Source organism: Pseudopipra pipra, chromosome 5 (assembly GCF_036250125.1).
Source record: "Pseudopipra pipra isolate bDixPip1 chromosome 5, bDixPip1.hap1, whole genome shotgun sequence".
Lineage (NCBI taxonomy): Eukaryota > Metazoa > Chordata > Aves > Passeriformes > Pipridae > Pseudopipra > Pseudopipra pipra.
Window position 1 is genome coordinate 58,444,513 of NC_087553.1, and position 17,723 is coordinate 58,462,235.

At 36.0% G+C, this 17,723-nt stretch overlaps 1 protein-coding gene across 6 annotated transcripts in view; it reads right to left on the minus strand.

The window, feature by feature from the left end:
• Nucleotides 1–17,723, minus strand: part of TAFA5 (TAFA chemokine like family member 5) — a 504,297-nt gene that overhangs the window by 16,666 nt on the left and 469,908 nt on the right. Inside the window, exon 5 of one of the 6 annotated variants that reach the window (XM_064656242.1) lies at nt 15,924–15,956. The exons of 4 other annotated variants lie outside the window; for them this stretch is intronic. In XM_064656242.1, coding sequence (XP_064512312.1) covers nt 15,945–15,956 — 12 coding nt within the window. In that variant the 3' untranslated portion in view covers nt 15,924–15,944. Of the gene's footprint in view, nt 1–15,923; nt 15,957–16,017; nt 16,088–17,723 lie in introns of those variants that run through there. One more of the 6 variants, XM_064656239.1, reaches the window with a different exon arrangement.

Genomic DNA, 17,723 nt, shown 5'->3' on the forward strand with positions numbered 1-17,723 from the left:
AGTGCCAAGAATTGATACAATTAAAAATTCTAGTTTTAACCTTTTTCTAATTAAATATATGAGTGGATAGGTGATGTCCTTTTTCTGCTGAGGTGTCATAGTTACCCTGAATTTGTTTTCCATGGATCTTTTTCTCTAATTCACTTAAGCTTTCATAAAGCTACATTTTTCATTGCAGTATTGGTCTCTACTGCATTAGAATAAAGATATTAACAAAACCAAAAAAAACCCCTTTTACACTTAAAATCTAAGCTTCAAATCGAAGAATTTTAAAGAATAATCCAGAACAAACCAAGTTAATTAAAGTCTCAAATGCTCCCTCTTTAGGTGACCAAAAAAAAAATAGTTTTAAGAACAGGCTGCTCCTAAATAATGCATATCTTTTTTTCTTTTAGAATTGCTGTCACACTGCACTATTTGTTAACCTGGTCCTTCCTAACTCAGTGGGGCACAGAAGTATAATCAGTGGGGCACAGATGTACAATCAGAAAATTGAGGGTGGAGCAGAGAAGTTTACTGTTACATGCAGTAGGCTGCTGAGAAGCCATGGTTACTGCCCACTTCTCTCAGCAAAGTGAGTGTGTGTTGAGGTGCCTGATCAGCAAGGTGAAGGGAGAATTTTACTTTTTCTTTTCCCCCAGAGTCAAGGTGGTTTTATATTTTCAGAATAACTGAATAAGGTAGTGTCCAGAAAAAAGCACCCTTGGAATTCTTCCTGCTGACTGCAAAGGATAAAGGTTATTGTTTTACTCTGTGCCCAAGTGTAGCTTCCACTCACACTTGAGCTAGAATGCAAGTCTTGCATACTGCTCAAAGGTTTACAGTGTCAGGGCTTTTGCACAAAAGCCAGAAATTATTCTGAAGGATTTACATGTCTGAGCTGAAAATGCTACTGCATGATAAACTTCTACTTATATTCCTTTCAAGTAAATGAAAATATGTACTATCATATATATATATATATAAGCATATGTGTGTATATGTGCATATATATGTATGTATACATATAGGTATGTATATATATATATATATATATATATATAAAAAAAACAGTTCCAAGCTACAAGCCACAAGGATACTAAAAAAAAATCTAGGTAGATATCAGGAAAAATGTTCCGATGTTATGTCAATTTGCTACAACATGAAGTGAATACATACTTGCTTCTTTTTTAAAAAATATTTTAGATTAATCAGTATTTGGTCAAATGACTTATGCATTTATTATTTCACTTTGAAAAGTAATTTCAAGAACAATATGGACACATGAGCTGTCCACCTGTGTCAGAAATGCCAAATGAATTTTACCCATTGTGCTTTGCAATATTCCAGAACTTTCTGAATTAGAAGTGGATCAGAAATAAAATATTTTAAAATTATTAAGGCTGATCAGAAAATGAAAATCTGCTATGGAAAAAATATTGAAGTTTTCAATTTACTCAGTAGCTGTACAAAACTGATATCTTTCAATTTGCTTATAAAGAGATTTATGTAAAGATATGTAGATTAGTAAAAGGCGTGGTCAAACTTTTACTCTAGCTGTTCTAACTGAAGATATTGGAGGGTTGAGGATTCAGGGTCTATCCATAATTCTCATTTGTTTTGACTGGAAAATACTATCTAAAAAAAAGAAAGCAACAAAACCAAAATAAAACAAAAGGAAAAACCCCTTGGATTTTATATGATCCCACTTTTTCAGTCAGGATTAATAGATGTATTTTGACAAAATTTATTTAATCAGAAATTCCAAACTGTTCTTTCTCCAACATTCTCCAATTTTAGTGATTTATATAAAACTGGAGATTAATCTAAATAGTTTTTATTCCAAAACATAATCCACATAAACCAGACTTTACCAGAGTGAAAATAAAAGCAGAATAGTCTCTTTAGTGAGCTGTGGTCATAATAGACTTAACCACATCAGAAGGTTGAACTTAGGATTGCACTTCTTGATTTCTAGAATTGCTGCATTCTAGAAACTGAAACTTAATTATAAACCACAGCCACACACTCATAGAGATAAGAAAGATGAGATAACAGCTATTTTTGCTTGATAGCCTGTGAACAAGATCATGATGTGCCATCATGATTTGGATGTTGCCTCTTCTCTGAGTGACAGTATAATTATTATTAAATTTTAATAATGAAATAGAGATTTTAATTTTAATAAAATAACGTTGCTGAATGGAAAGTTATATTATCACTGTATCATTTGATTGATATGGATTTAAGAGGTTAAAAGAGATATAGTTCAAATATATTATATGATTTTTTTAAAAAAAGAAATCACTTAGCAAGCAAAACTTACTTCTCATACATGAGATTTTAATCAAGTAAACATATAATTCTATATCACTTACAGTTACCAAGAAACTTTTATTGCCAGAAAAAGACAGAAAAACTACTGAAACATCTAAACATTCAAACATGAGCACAGAAAGCCTGAAATAATGCACAAATCTCAGGGGGTCAAACAAAGTCTGTTTTCAATTCTCCCACCCAAGTGATTCCAGGTTTTCTTTCAACATAGTGGCATGTGTGGCACATTCTTTTTTTAAATGGAGATCTCGTCAAGTCCTTACAATAAACAGATTCATACAACTCTTTCTCTTAACATGTCACTCATGACACTTTTTCTCAGAGGATAAGTTTTCATTTCTGAATTCCTTACTTTAATGAACTCTTTCTAGACCATATGATAAGAGAGAAAATCACTTGAATTTTGAAAAGTGTGGAACGTACTACATATACTAATTACTTCCACCTGTATTTAAAACTAGCTCTCACACTGCAATGTCAGCTATGTTAGGCATTCTCTTATTTCATTAAAGCATGACAAAAATTTTACTGATTATGAATAGTTATTAAAGGCTATTATAAACCCAGAAACCCTGTCATATGAGATGGAGAAAAATCAGATGTATGTAAAATCATCTTAGGTATTGTTTGTTCTTTCAAAGATGAGGGGTTTTTAAAGAACATGTAGTTAAGCTCAAGTACATAAAAACTTATATCAGGCTTAGAGTTTCAGAACTCATGATGTTCCTATAATATGATGTTTGGAATGAGGGAAACCTTGGTAAGATGTTTGATAACATTCATGGTTATGGTCAAGACTTTGATCAGTACAATGAACAGGAGTTACACAACATAGGGAATTTATTTATAGAAAACAATGCCGGTTGATATGCAGGGTTGAGGTAGTTATCAGTGAAAACTGGTGTCAACAGTAGGATGAAGGAAAAAGCACTAAAAGCTTGACCTTGAAGTTCAGTGTCATTTATGTTGCCAGGTTGTTCTAACACTCAGTTTATGGATAGATGTAATGATGCCTAATTTGAATGTAAGCAGAAAGGACAATGCAGTCCATATAGAAAGGAATGACTCTAAGACAATAGATATTGCCAACAGAACAATTCTGGGCATAAATGAAAATAAAACCACTAAAACAGATTTGTAAAGTGAGATAATATAGTGAGTTTCTTTCTTTCTATAATCAGTATCTAAAGATTTTGAATGTCCCATATGAAAAAAGGTTGCTTTTGATTTCACCTGTTCCAGTAGAGAAACATAATCGACTGTGGGTTTGGCAGTTGCAGATAAAAGTACTTTCCAGAGCAAATACTTCCTATGTCATGATTGGAGTTTTGGCTGCATACACTAATCTCCATGTGTCATGGTATGCCCATGCACACTTATTTGATGATGACTTCAGGAGTGCTAAGAACCATCCAGGAAAAATTTTAAAAGAGGATCTGCAGAATATGGCTACTTCCATATCTTCTATAAAGACTGTCATGGTTTAACGCCAGTCAGCAACTATGCACCACCCAGCCATTTGCTCATTTCCCCCTGGTGGCATGGGGGAGAGAATTGGAAAAGTAACCCCAGCCAGCAGCTCCAAAGACTACCCAACCAAGATTTCTAAGCCAGGACAAAAAAAAAAAGGAGAAAAAAAAGTATGCAGAATGAAACCAGAACAAATTCCTTTTGGGTCTGAACAATGTACATTTCCAGTTTAAAAAGATTGAGCTTCTGATCATCTGCACATGCACCAAATCTTTCCTTTGGGTAAAAAACAATTACCGTCAAGCATGCGTAAGATCAGTGTGGGAGAAAAAAGATCAATAAATACAAATTCTACATACTATAAACTGTTGAGAATATGTATCAAACACTTATTGACGTGTTTCTCATGTATGTACACAAATAGACAGCTGAATCTAATAGTTCTGTGGCTCTTGAAAGAAAGCAGGAGATGAAGATGGAACAACAGCTCCTGAAGCTGTATATTCCAGTTTAATGTCAAGGCACTCTTAATGAACAGAGGTAAAGCAATGTAAGATTCATATCATGCAAATGTTATGCAGCATCTTTTATATTTTAACAACATTTCACAGTAGTTTACAAGAGAACTTAGTCACTTTGTTTTCCGAAGTGATGTTAACAATTTCAACTTCAATTCCATAGTCAGAATAAGAATGTAAAGCAAGTCTTAGTTTTAGGTTTTTTAAAGTAAAATCTTAGATGAGACTGTGGTCTCATGTCTGAAACTACGTGTTCATAATTGTTCTTAATGAAGACTGGACGGTGCAGGTTAGAGGTAAATATAACTCTGTAAGAGATGTTTGGGGTTTTTTTGTCAGTTAAGGACAGAATAATAAGATAGTATGCAGACATGGGTATGCTAGAAACTGCATTGCAATACACAATTTGTTTTGATGAAACAACAACTATCACGAAAGGTCACAAAATCTTCCTTAGCTGAGATGACTGTTCTCAATCATATGTTCCTGTGGGTCTTCAGCACTTGGTGTACATGATTTCATGTCAATCTAAGATTTACTGATGAAGCTGTGGTCAAACACTTGACACCTATCCAATTTACCCCACTCTAATGTCTGCATTAGGTGTACTTCCTATTATAGGTAACAGCATTAATCACATCAGTATCACTCATATAGTGCTCTTGCAGTATTTGCTGTTGACCTTATAAATTTAACTGTAATAGGTCAAGCTGCTGAAGATAATATACACTTGCAAAAAAAAAAAAGGTATCTTTGCTATTCCATATATCCTGCATTAATATATTAAATTAGTACCATTATGATTTCCTATATATTACATTTAAAATTTTGTATGAGATTTAAATTATTGTTTAAGAGCCTTTATATCATTGGAACTTATCATGAAATTATGAGGTTTATATTTAAATGTTATTCATATATATTTTCTGAATACTTGTAAATGAACAAATCTGCTAGCCCATAGATGATATAATTTTTATTACATTGTTCTACTTTAATTTTCCCCTTGATTACATTTTGTGCAGGTTGTATTCTAAGCTCTGTGATGAGAAGGTATCAGTTCACATCTAAGTAGCTCACGGAGGATTATAAAACAGAATGCTGAGATAATTAAATAAGTATTAAGTGGATTAGTTGGTCACATCCCAAAGCTCTGAAAGGCCTTTTCAGTGGAAAAAAATGCAAAACTACTACAAAACCTGATGGTACAATTTCAGTCATGGATTTAGGTGTCTTCGTGAGAATGAGCTTTGACTTTCTATCATTGTTTGTCCTTGCTACCTTACAACAATTATCAAAGAGTCATGACCATGTTATAATGCCTCTTTTTTCAACACTTGTAGAAAATAAGAGTGTTATACTACTTGAACCAAACTGTCTTTAAGTTCTGGATATTTGTTATCTGTAGCAATTCAGATAATGAATTCAGGGAAGAAAATTGTAAATTGCTCATATCTTATACTAAACTATGTTTATTTTTAACTGTTATTTATTTATTTATTTAGAATTAATACTTACAGCAAGATCAAAAGGTTTCAAATTAAGTGGTATGTGAGAACACAAATAATCCTTCTTGAGAAGAAAACATACCGAAGTGAAAAAACATTGGATAAATACAAGAATTTTTCTTTTCAAGAGAATGACCAGACTTCTTAAAGTGATAGTCACAAGGATTACACGTAGAAACTCACTGGAGTGATTGTTGGTTTTCTCATTCCACTTTGGTAAATTGAATCATTCGTCATCCTGCCCACTGGCAGAGTTCCACTGCCAGCCACATGTTGTGACCATAGCATGGCAGCCTGAAGTGAACACTTGATTTCAAAGTTGAGAGCTATAAGCAGCTACAAGCTGCTCCACAGTTTCACTTTAAAAAAGAGTTGGTGTCCTTTTTTCATAACTGTGTTCCAATTGTTTTCTTCTTTTTTCACTCTGGCCTGGAGAAAGGTGCTTAAGCAAACACAGGGGATTGGATTCATTGTAGAGATTTAAATTTGTGTTAATTAATCAAAAGTCTACCTAATAATCCTTCACAGTGAAACTGCACAGAAAATGTTCGTCTTTCTTGAAATTTCCAGGGTTAAAATCTCATGAATCAGCTTTTAAGTTCATCTCTGATTCCCTGGAAATCATATGTCTTTGACTTATGAGCTTCATCTTTTTCTGAGTCCTCTCGCACGAATAACATGGTTACATTTTTATTCTAAGTGTTGCATATATTTCGCAATACCTTTTCATGTCAAGACACATCTTCCTAGAAAACCTTCCCATTTTATTTCAGGTATTGATGTCTGGTGGATTTTGCTTTGGATCTCTAAAGAGAAGTTTTCTTTTGTCACTGAATTTAAATCCTCCATAACAAAATGTTAATCTTCCTCAAGGTATTTCACTGGAGATTCTTTTCTTTGGTAACATCCCTGGCTGCAGCTTTTGAACTATAGACAAATACTAAATTTTGAAAATATTATGAAAGGAATTTGCTTGAATAAGCCAAAGGTTTGTGGATATCTTAGTGGTTTACAGTTTTCTTTAAAAACATGAGAAAGAGACAGGTCAGATCCCTAATTAGCAAACAATAGATAGCAGTGTAAAATCAGCAGATAATTAAAATTAGTTATTTATTTCCATGCTTTACAGGTGGCTTTAGTCAGCAAAAATCATTTACTAGTTACAAGTTTATACAGTATCATAGCTTTGTATAATTCATCAAACTACATATCTTCTTTACCAATTTTGAAATAAGGAAATTCCAGACCATTCCAATTTTATATGCATGTTGCTTTAAAAGTGACTTTCTTAAAGCAACTGTCCAGTTATCTGAGCAAGAACTATAGGATGTTTTGTCAAAATAACCTTTTTTATCCAGAAAATATTAAAGATGGTATCGGAAAAGTACTTGTTTAAAGTGGTACACCTGTGTTACAAAATCATTATGAACTTCTTTATCTTTAAATATGCAAGCATCTTGGTAAAAGGAAAGTCAAACAACAAAAAAATAATCATTACAAAAAATGAAATTTTTGCCTATTTGGCTTCCCAGATGTCAAATCTGGAAATTTTGGAAGAAATTGTTTGTACATATCTCTCTCCCCCCAACCCTACCCCAACTGCCTTGCAAAAACTCTATCCCTTAGAAGGTCCTTAAAACTGTAAGGAAAACTGAGATATAAAAATATCTTTTGAAAGGGAAGGACTCTGTCACCCTGTATTGAAAAGAAAGGAAATTAGATGTTATAAAGGTACTGGGACAGAGTACAGAGAAGATACAGAATAAAACTCTGAATCATAGTAGAGGAAATAATTTGTGTTATTAAAAACCACCAGTTCTCTGAGGTATCTTCTTTTCACTACTTTTTTAAGCTACTTCTCTTCAGGCTGAGAGAATTAGTAAATTGAATATAAAGTTTTCCATTGAAGTGACTTTATGCAAATGAGTCATTAATGCAGTCTCCAGGATGTTGTCAGCCCAATCTGCTTCTATCTTAGAATTAACTTTGTAACATATGTTTGCATCTGTTTTATGATACTGGTAACACTTCTCTCATGTGAACCAGGAATTGGCCCCAAAATTTTGAGTAGTAGCAGCTTGCTATGCAATACAGGAAGTTGTTGTGAAAATTTTTTAAAAATTATTTAAAACATTTCCAATACCTCACTTAAATAAATTGTTCCTTTAAAGGATTATAGGATAAATAGATAGATTGGTTCTATTCATTACACATGCTGATGTATTGCTTCATGCTAGGCTGTGCTGCAGCGTGTCACTGATGGTGAGTTTCCTACTTTGTTTCCTTGCCATTTCAGATATGACATGCTGTTACTATGACTAATGCAATCTTACAGGACCTTACAGTATCTCTGCTTTGTTCTGCACACTTTCATTATTTAAAACAATAAAAAATGCTTTTTTATTGGTAACAGAGACAATACTGACTACTTTCATTGCCTATTTTTAAAAATATCCAAGAGCTATAAAAAATGAACAACTATTCTAAATAATATGCATATGAAAATACTTTTCTGATTTTACAGTTCTTTAAAAAAATCCTTCTTAAACTGACAATACCAGAGTTTTGTACGTAAATAGACAACAACAAGCTGATATTATGTTTCTTCTGCTCTCAATAAAAATGAAAATTGAAGCCCCAAAAGGTTCTTCTTTTTCCGTATTTTTAAAATTTTGATAGCTGTCTTTACACTTCACAATTTGAAACAGGGTCTGAGTCATTTCAAATTCATTTTTGAGAGTGCCAGGTTGCAAGAATGTAGAAATTCTCAACTGTTACCCAGTATTAAAGGCATTAACAACCCACTGAGCAGGGACTGAAATTCTGGACGACTTCTTAAGCTGTTTAATGAGTTTTTGAATGAAGTGTAATTTTTCTACTGCAAGAATGAAGAATAGGGGCTGGGCCGTTATGCCACAGAAAGGATACAGTGGGTAGACAAGGCTCGTAGTTCCTTCATCACAGCTGTGGGGAGAAGGAGAAAAAAGAGAGAACTGTGACAGCTTCAGATAGGAGGATCTTCTCACTCTGTAGCAATAGCTGTTGTCCCAGCTTCTCTTTTTGGAGCTGGTAGCCAAGGGAGCCGAGCTTTCCATGGCTTTGACACAGCGGGGAATGCAATGGTGCAATGACTGGCTGTCTGACTCCAGCAAGAAACTGGCTTAGAAAACTGTACAATTAGAAGCTGCTTTGCCTTCTTCCTAAGTTGTCATTTGTAACAATTGTACTTCAGCTACATTTCCACTTTTCTCTTTTTTGTCCTGGTCTCATGAATCATATACTTTGATTTGCACAGTGATACGGCTTTGTTATATAATTAGCCTATATCAAGTGGTCATGGTGAGATATAGATCTGAAACCATTGGACTGAAATGGATATTTTACCTTCATTGCCAATTTTTTGCATGATTCATAAAACTCTACTGGCAGGGAATAGTGGCCCATGGGCAACAATAGCTATAGATGCTTAAATAAAGTACAGTCTCTTTTTTTTAATTTGATGAACACATCTATCTGCAGATAAGTGAGAGTCCTGAAACTGAGAAGCAATGGGATTTCAGGTACTAAGTCTGTGGCCTTCCTTTTTTACTACATCCCTAATCAACACATGACTATTTTGAAGTCTCTAATTCCTCTGTGTACTTCAGAGGCTTTCACACTCACATATTAGACTTTTACTCGAATAAACAGGAAAATCTAATACTTGATTTCTAAACAAGTGATAGGCCAAGAATAAATGAGTGAAAATTTTCATCCCTAACCCCACTGCAAGTTCAAGATAATAAGGAGGCTCTTCTATCTTAGCTTCTTTCCACCAACAAATTTGCATCTGTTTATTATAATATTCAATATTTTGGGGCTAAAATGTTGTCCTGGATTTTACCTAGTGACCCGTCTGTGTCGGATTTCATCCTTTTTCCCCACAGGTTTTCAATATTGCTATTATTGTTGCTGTGGCAGATACTATTTTTTTCACTGCTAAAATATAAAAGTAAAACATATATTCTCCAAGTCTAAACAAAATAGTCACCAGAGACATGACTATAAGGGGCATAACTAGACCCTTGGGAGGACAGCAGGAGAAAATCATTCTCCCAGAAGATTCTGCTTCCAAAGTTAGAGTTGTGGGAAATAAAATAACAACCAATATAACAATGAAGTCCAAGACTAAGAGAAGAAAGGAGATGGAAATAGTAAAGATATTTGGTTAAGGTACTCGTTAAGGAGCAATTATGTCAGAGATCAGAGAACTAAAAGAAAAGACTGTTACTCTGCTTTATCAACACATATATAAACACATTTTTATTCCCTGTATGAAAATACTTAGTGTAGATCCTTGGGTGACCAGATGTTAACAGTGTTACTTCATAGTTTTCAGTTAAATTAATGCTTCATAAAGGTGCTTTTTTTCTCCTAAATTTGAGTTTCGAAGAAAAATGCCTATAGGAAATAGCAGAATCTGGTTTTGACATAATTACTTTGTCATAAAAGTTTATTGAAAAAAATATTAAATAACCATTTATATTTAAAACCGTGTGTTTAAATATAAATATAAACTGTGTTTTTAACCAATTGTGTAAAATGCATTCATGTAAATGTTTTTCAACTTTGATTTTAATCTGAAAATGCAGGGAAGACTTTTAGTGCTCTTCAAGTGTTTGCACACATGAGAAATAATCAGTTCATTTGAGAGACTTGTCAAAGGAGTTGTTTGAAAACTTTTCTAGAACTTTTTTCCTACTCTGTTTATGATGCTCCTTCTTCTACATCATTAACTGTAGGATGATTCTGCTTTATATAAGGTAATATTAATTCAAACTGTTTTACAAAAGGACATCTTCAATAACATTCCTTCCTTGTGTTTCTTCTGTACTTTCTTCTTGTATGATTTATGTGTGTATTCTCCTCTGAAGTGGCTTTAGTCTGCTCAAAAATAATATGAGGGTATACGGAAGGAGCTTGTCTACTCCATTAGGGTTCTCTGGTCAAAAGAGTCATAAACAAGAATGCACAGAGACAAACTTGACCCCACAGACAATGGGGGTCATGATATAAACAAACATGGTGTACTAGGGTGAATTTATGCTGATACTTTTGGTCTGTGTTTGGCCCTGCCACCTGTGAAAGCTTTGCTCTTTCCCTGCCACGTTATAGGAAAAGAAGCACTGATAAATGGGAAAGTTGTCCTTGAAGAGAGCTTTTTGTATAAACTGTTTTAACTGGTGTTATGTGATTGGCTACTTGTCCTCCAAGGTCGCTTGAAGGAGAATTTGATGAGGAAATGAGGAAGGCTCACCCCAGACTCAATTAAGAAAGACCCCCAAAACATGCTGCGTGTGCGTGAGGGGATTTCCGAAGTTCTCACGCCTGCGCAGAAGAGATGCACTTACATAATCGGGAGGTGGGACTGAGGGCCTTGGGCTGGGCGGTGCTGGCCACACCTGGGAGGTTGTGGTCTCTCAATTAATGGTATAAAAGTAGATAGTGCTTTCTTGGAGGGAGCTAACTTCACACCAAGGACAACGTTGCCTTTTGGCAGGGATGCCTGCCAGTTTGTGAACTTACTGACTCTCCAAGGATGCAGCTTCTGCTATGGGTAATTATAGGCATGCTAGGTCGGTAAGATAACTTTATGGGCAACAGCTGGATAACTGGGGAGGTCGTGCTGGCGGCTTATTTCTCTCCTCCTTCCTCCCTTTTGTGTTTGTTCGTTTTGTTGGCCACCTCTTGGTAATAAATATTGTTTTTTGTTAAGCTTTTAACTGTGTCATGGTTTCAAGCTTCAGTATGGTTCAAGCCCTCCCCTAATACACATGGTCAGCCATCCAAATCAATAAGGGTATATGGAGACTGAGAAGGTTCATTTTATTCGGTTGGAAGTATAGGGAAAGGGAGGAAGACAGCACACAGAGTCATAAAACCTGAGCAATTCATGTTTACTAAGAGAACAGGAAACAAACCTGGTCATTAGCACTAATTGATGGGCTTTCAGGAAACAGCAGAAAAATCAGGACACTGAAACTGATAAGGATATGATCCTGAGGGTCCAGTATGTGGAAGGAGGTCAGTGGGACTATGTCAGTTGGTGAGGCGATGGCTAGGGTAAGGGCAAGCAGGGAGGAATAAAGACGGGGGTAAACAGAAAATTGTATAAAAGTGAACATCTACGTGTAAAACAGGGTCAGTCAACACACTTGTCTGTTTGAGCCCTGTGTCCAATCACCTCAGTCTATTCTGTCTTCTCATATCTTCTTAAACCTTTTCTTAACTAAGTCTCCGTGTAATCTCACTCTCTATCTCGTGTGTATGTGTGCAGTACAGTGACTGAATATCAGCTACTGGCAAGACCTGCATATGTGTGAGCAGAAATTGGTACCAGCTACTGGAGTCAGACCAGGGGTGTGGGTGCCCTGGCCTGTGGTGTCAGCTATGGGAGCAAGTGTGGTCTCAGCAACTGGCGTGAGTGGACATCTTTAACATCCAGGCATGGAGTGGGAATGGTGCAGGTCCTAAAAAACACTACTTGGGGCACCACCATGAGTGAGAGGCTCAGTGCTAGTGGATGGAGCAGGACCACAAGCCTGTATGCCATATGCTGGCTGCTGGGTCTTTGGGCATGGATATTCACTGGCAAACCTTAAGCTGGACCAGCTGACAAGCTGGGGAGCAGGGGTGTCAGGTGGGTGAGGCTATATACTAGTACCTGGGGAACCCGTGATTGTGAGGTGCCTGTGAGACAAGAGTGTGAATGCCAGCCAGCAAAGAGGGGACCTGTGTGTGGGTGAGGGGGCCAGGATGCAGGCTGGGGGGCCAGGTGGAGAGAAGGTCCTTGGCAGTTCTTGAGGGAACCACAAATGTGCATGTGTTTGTGCCATGTGTGTGCCTGCAGCAATGACCTCCTGCCTCTGCCAGCCCAACAGCAGGGGGGGACTTGGCTGTCTGTGCTTGTGTTTATGTGAGCCCTGTATGCAGATAGTGCTGAAGGCAGTGCCTTGGCTGTGACAGCCTGTGTGACCTGCCATGCCAGTGTCCTGCATGTGTGTGTGTGTGTGTGTGTCTGTCTGTCTGTCTGTCTGTCTCTGGCATAAGTGTATATCCTCATTACTGGTTGTACCCGCAAACAGACCTCTCAGCCTGGGCAGAGACCCTGGGTCCTCAGGCAGGGCTCCAAAACCTGGGGAAGAGGGAAACTTAGGCCAGAGCAGCTGGAGGAGGCATTCATGCTTTTAACATCACTTAATATAAAATGAACATGTACAGCAGAATTTCTTTCTTAAATTAGGGAAGCAGGGAATTGCATGCCTTTTAATTTGGTGCTGGTTTTGGTTGAAAAACTTCATTTTGTTAAGGTATATTTGTTAGGGATGCTGCAGTACCTACCATTTAGTTTTTATTAACAGGTAAACAGGTCTTAACCTTGTGTCTGAAGCTAATAATGTAATTTTAGCCTTTTCTCTTGATTTATCTTTCAAATAAAGTTTAAAAGATAACAAAATGATGAATTATTTGCATGTGTCAGAATGAACAATTTTTCTTCAAACTTCTGTTTCTGCTATGAAAACATGAAAAAGTAGAGACTTTGTGGATAAAAGGTTTTAACAGCACTAATCTTGATATTCATTCCGTAGTAACATATAAGTCAATGAGCTTGTTAATTGCAAAGCTTTCAGACCAAGAAGCCAAACAGATGTCCAGATAGATTCAAAATCACTTCTAAATCAAATTGTGCATTTTCTCTTCAAATTTGGCTTCTTTCACATAATGAAAATAAAAGGTAAATAATATGAAGGCAAAAATATTTTTACGTATTTAAACAGGTTCAGTACAAAAATAAGTTCATTACTCTATTTTCAGTGACAACTTAAGATTGCGCTTTGTCTTTTTTGTTAGACTTCATTAAGAAAGTATCTGTCAAGTTTTCTTTTGAAATCGTGGAAATCTACTGGATAAATAATTCTTGTGTAACTTCCAACACTTTAAGCAAAGACCGCTTGTGTATTTTCCAAGACAGCTCAGATTTGTGTAGAAACCGAATGCTCATTTTATGGAATAAGAGACCATTTAATTGGAAAGCTGCCACTTTTTCCCTAGATACAATCTGTGACAAAACTTATCTCCAGAATTATATTATCTATAACAAATGTGCATGTTTGCAGAACATCCAAAGAGCATTTCCAAGATGCTGCAAATGTAGGAACATAACGCAAATGCCTATCACCAAGGCAATAGAACATTCTCATGCATTAGGACCAGAATATCTGTAATCAGTTGAGAGACCTCAGAAGTGAAGAAAGAAGCTAGATGTTTCTAAGTCACATTTCACCTTTCCGAATCCCAGCCCCTGGTCTTGTAACTCATTAGAGTTCCCTGAAATTTTGTCACACAGTGCACAGAATCACAGAATTAACTAGGTTGGAAAAGAACTCTAAGATCATAAAGTCCAACCTTTGACCTAACATCACCTTGTTTAGTAGACCATGGCACTAAGTGCCATATCTAGTCTCTTCATAAATAACTCCAGGGAAGGTGCAGTATGATTCTCCTTTCTATTCAGAGACTTGTCCATAAAAAAAAAATCTAAATTAGAAGCTAGTTAGAAATCAGTATAAATGATGCTCACTAGGTGGATCTAGACTATCAGAAAACAAATTTATTAATTTTTCCAGCACTTGCCAACTCCTCCCATGCATCAAAACAGAAGGTGAGTGTTCTGAAATTTTCAAGATCTTTAGAGAGTCTTCAATTAAATATACACAGTGTATGTTCCACCAAAGGAGTCACAGCAAAGAAGCAGGACTTCTTCCAACAACTGTTTGACTCAGGCATGAATTCATAAGCTAATGCCAAATAATGACATGCACTGTTTGGTGTTGAATTGCATTTTTAAATCAGCACAATGAACAGGGAGCTGAGCCAGAGCTAGGAAAAAAAAAGCATTTCTGGGATAATGTCATCAATAAATTTCAGTCTGTGTTAGAAGTCTGATTAGCATATCCCAGATGTAGTGAAAAGGACATACAGGGCACCAATAAAAAGGTCAGAATACGGTGCACAGTAATAATTGAGTGTACTCCTTAAAAAGTACGTCTACAAGACTGTGTACTGCCCTCAGTGAAAGACACTAACTGTAGGCATTTTTCATTTAAAAAAAATAAAAAGACAACCTCTTTCCTCATTTTTCTCCTAGAAAATGAGAACCAGCAAATTACAGCAATACTTAACCAAACCCATAAAAAAACAAGCAATCCCCTCCCCCAATAAAATTCTAATGCACAACAAGAGCTAATATCTGATCATCTATCTAGATATGTGTTCAGATCCGAGCTCTTCATCTCCCAACTATTATTTCTGTTGAGGTCCAATTCTAAATATCAAAATAGAAGAGACAATTAACTATGTCAGATTGGTGTTAACATCTGCTTTAGTTCTGTAATAGCACTGTTATTTTTAATAATTATAAACAGTATAGTGCTCCTCAATCTAAGAATAACACAGTTTAGATTTATGTAGCAGTTCACAGGTTCCTTTGTCTTCACAGCTCCTGAAATCAGAATGAAAACTGTAATTCAAGAGAAAAGTTACAGGAAAGAGAGATAGATTTGTGATATAAGGATTCTTTGGCTGCAGATCAGATGGGTTGAGTTTAGACATCTATTTGTGATGAAAGGAAGTCTTTCAGTAAGAGTTTCTGGCTTTTAATGTCTCTGTATGTATTTAACATGAGAAGCCAGTACTAATCTTCCTAATAGCAAATTAAGAATACGGGGAAGAAGAGGTGTTTTTCAGCATGCATTCAGCATAGCTGGCAGTCTCCCAGTCACTTGTGTCTGTACCTGCTGCTCTAGAAGCATGTCAGCATAAACATAATCTGCAAAATCTCATCCCAAAATAACTGTGTAGCAATCCCTGTATTACAATGATCTTTAAATTATAGAGCTCAGAAGAAACTGATAGGAACTTAAGGAAAAAATTGACAGCTTTCATTCTGTGAAATGTCTATGGATCAAAATCCTGTCAGTTCTACAGGAAGGACATAGTTGAACCTTTGCAAGAGACTAACTGAAATACTCGTATGCTAAAAGAAATTTTTCAGTCTGAAACCAAGTCTTACCTGAATGCCTGACTCAATATGTCAGCTTGGTACCTATGCAACGGAAAGAGATATTTATGATACATATGTTAGTTACAGTCTTCGTTCTCTTCAGTGTTTTCCACTGTCAGAATCTCAAATTCCTCTCATTTGGGAGACTGGCTCTGTGGTTCCCGCTTTCCGTCCTGTAGCAGAGAAATGAATCCATAGTGAATTAACAGTGAATTCCTAACATAAAATGTTGATATATCCAGGGTCTGATGTCAGTAATGACTTGTAGGTTCCTTGTAGTTCCTGTAATTATTGATAATTAATTTCTTAATGCAAGTAGAAACATAGTCAATATAATATGTAGAATTTATAAATTATAGACCTTCAAATATACAGTTAAATTCAATCTGATTATATTATTAATGTAGGTAAGCAATTTGACTGCTTCATAGTGATTCTTCCAGGCAAGGCATATTGTAGAACATTGCAGTTTCTTGTGTAACACAGAAGCAGCACGTTCACACATCCTAGCTGCTATAATTTCATGCTGAGAGTAGTATATATGCTCCCTGGTAAGGGAGGCTGGCTACAGCCCAATAGGCTTCCTCTTATTCCTTGCTTAGACATCATGCACATATCTGTAAATTTACGTACCCTGACTCCTAAAGAACTGTCTTTGCTGTAGAAAAACTTAATCCTGCTGAATCTCTCACAAGTGAGTAGATTGCATAAGGACAAAAACACACACATACAAACAAAAACCTACATAAAGCTCACTTTTCATAGGAATTGTATCCCCTTATTAACCTCTCATAAGTAGCAGAAATTCATAACCACCATGTACCTCATGAAAAGAGTCCTATAACTGTGGTTAACGTTCAAGGAGATATGGTTTCTAATCTATATGCAAGTAGATTCAATCTGATAACAGAAAGAAAACTTTTATTATGCCTTCCTCTCCACCCCAGTCAGACTACAATAAATGGCAATGATAACCTCCTTGTGTTTCATAGGAGAAGGTAAGTAGCCCACACATAGCCAGCTACAGCCATTCTTATACCTTATGATGTCTCATTCATTAACTTGAAGCTGATAGATACATTCAGGATTTATAGGAGACCAGCAGCCTTTTGAAGCGGTAGCTGAAAGCCAAGAGGGGGACTCTAGGGCATACACCTGGCCAACAAACAACAGTGAATGGAAGAGGGAACTCTGAACACTTTAAAGTTCATTGCTAGACAACAGAGTAAGGTAGCATTCCATGATCTCTGCATTTTCTCCCACCTTTCTGTGTACTAGGAAGAACGACTTGGAGGAAGGATTGAAGATATGCATTTCCCTGCAGCCCATAATTCTCTTCAGACAGGAGTTATATAGCTGTAAATGTATTACAAAAAAAAGTGTACTAAAGACTCTAATCAGCCTCTCGTCCTGGTGGATGGTACCATATCTAAAGACATAATCTTTTTCTTTCTATTTTCCCAAGTATAACAGCATACCCAACAAATGAATGATGCTGTCACTTTTAGGAAGGATCCAAATCAGTCACAAACTTGAGGGGTATATGACCTGCCCTCTCCTATCTTTACCAGAGTTTAATTCACATGTGTTGCATAAGCGAGTCAGATAAATGAGGTTGGAAAGGTGGTTAAATTGTTTGACTTTCTGTCCTGAATTACTTCATATCACACACATTTTCTTTTATCTTTCAGGATGTCTTTCTTTTTTACACTCACTACTTTGGCATTCTGAAGGGCAATGCTCATTTTAAAATATGTATAGACTTCATTTAAAATAAATGAATCTAAAATCCTCCGGGGCAAAACCACG